We start from the raw sequence: 2,015 nt of genomic DNA, 5'->3' as shown, positions 1-2,015 counted from the left end.
GAGACGTATCGCCAATTGCGTCTGATGTTAGAGACAAAATTATGGACTATTTATCAGCTTAGGAAAATAGACAAAAATTGACCAGGCTCATCTTGATTTTTCGCTTACTCATGTCATTTTCTTTATTTTCGTGAAAAACTAGCATTGTAGCTCAAGTTTGTACACATGTACATGTAGATATTCGTTAAAGTTTTGAAAGTTAACAAACTTCTCAACTGTTTTGTTTACAAATTATAGACACAGCGATTTTGAGCAATTATTTAAAAATGTAAATTGATTGATTAAACAGTATACGATCGAATACAATTATTCATAATTTTAAAATACCGGATGTTAACATCTCTGGTTTGATTTGTGATCACTAAAAGTTGATCAGCATGTAGCCAACATTCAGCTAATTAATAAATGATTTTGTATTAACGGATCCACTATTTCGTGACATCAGAACACAACAATAAAAATACAAAAAATACTAAAAAGAGTGTTCATTCGTTTCCTTTACTAACGTCCTTGAGGATGTTTCCGAGCATAGCAAGGGCATCCATGGAAAACTTCTGCTGATCTTTCCTGTATTTTCTCTCGGCTTCAGCCATCCGCTCCATAAAAGCCTCGTCCCTTTCTTGTGAGCGTTCAAGAAATGATGTCAAGGTTGGCTCTTCTACTCATGATGATCAGGCTTTTTCCTTCTTTTTTGTGCCTTTTTTCGATGGCCTTTCCGCTGCATCAGCGGCGTGCTTTCTTGGTAGCTTTTTTTCCACATCAGCCTCGCGCCTCTTCGGTACCGGTGTGCTTGCCAAAGGCTTTTTATTTTTGCCTTTACTCTTAAAAAAGAGGTATTCTGCAGAGGCAAGCGACTGGTTGTTATCGGATTCATCTCCATCAGAAGTCACCGTGCACTCAGATGGAGGAGAAACATTCTGGGCAGTCCCTTGCCTTTGTTTTTGTTCAGCTCGGCAGATTTCCTCATCTAGGGCATCTTTATCGAGGATATCGTGTTCGATTTCCGACATTTCCGATGACTCGCTATCCGTTTTGCCATTACATGACATGATTGCATGATCTGAATATCATCCGACCTTAATCTCCTAACCTCAACCTGAGGCCACCCACAAATTATAAGCAGAGAAGAACTCGATTGTAGTGTCCAGTGGCCCCATGAGACTCTAGTAATTATTTATGCACGGAGCTGCAAGAACATTGTTTGGAATTAGGATAACGAAAGACGATGTAGCGAGGCGGACAGTACAAACGATTAGCGTGAACGAACCCTTGAACATTACATTGGCGACGAGGAACACTTTATTGGCTTTCGATCGAATTGTTTCGATCTAGCAATCTCTGCAGAATGGCCGCATGAGATACAAACCTCACCTTCGGACGATTTGATCCGGACTTAGCTCCGACATCGGTTGGCACTCGATTCAGAGAATATCTTGAAAGATTCAAAGTATAGGCTGTGGCGATGAATATAAATGATAAAGCGAGAAAACGAGCACTATTCTTACATTGTGCTGGACCAAAGGTGCAGGACATTTTCGACACACTAGAGGATACGGCAGAAGATTTCGAAACCGCCGGAGAAAAACTTTTAGAGTATTTTGAGCCTAAGTGACACCGTCTTTTCAGCATCTATCAATTTCGGCAGTTAGTCCAGGAGGAAGAGAAGTCTTACGATAATTTACTTAAGTTGTTGCTTTTCTTCAAGTTTATACACTCGATAAAATTTCGGACGGCATGACTCAAGATATCGGGCGACATGACTATGAATTTCGGGCAACATGACTCTGGTGCCGGGCTATTTGACGTCGGGCGAGATGACTTTCGAGCGACTTGACCGGTTACCCATGAGGTACATGTGGATTGCTGTCCGTTAGGAATTTCGGCAACCTTGGTTCAACGGGAGTCGAGTGACAAAGGCTGGCGGGTGGTGCAATATGCAAGCAGGGCCCTCTAAGATGCGGAACGGAACTATTCTCAAATTGAGCTAGAGATGCTTGCCGCAGACTTCGCGCGCA

The 2,015-nt window shown here is 41.9% G+C and overlaps 1 protein-coding gene across 1 annotated transcript in view; it reads left to right on the top strand.

The window, feature by feature from the left end:
- The window catches only part of LOC137995399 (uncharacterized), a 1,227-nt gene extending 1,165 nt beyond the window's left edge, over positions 1-62 (top strand). Inside the window, exon 1 of the mRNA XM_068840958.1 lies at positions 1-62. This exon is cut by the window's left edge and continues 1,165 nt beyond it. Within this exon, the coding sequence (XP_068697059.1) occupies positions 1-62 (62 nt within the window).
- The last annotated feature ends 1,953 nt before the right edge of the window (positions 63-2,015 follow it).

Source organism: Montipora foliosa, chromosome 3 (assembly GCF_036669935.1).
Source record: "Montipora foliosa isolate CH-2021 chromosome 3, ASM3666993v2, whole genome shotgun sequence".
Lineage (NCBI taxonomy): Eukaryota > Metazoa > Cnidaria > Anthozoa > Scleractinia > Acroporidae > Montipora > Montipora foliosa.
Note: the sequence above shows the minus strand (reverse complement) of the source record. Positions and strands in the feature narration are given on the sequence as shown.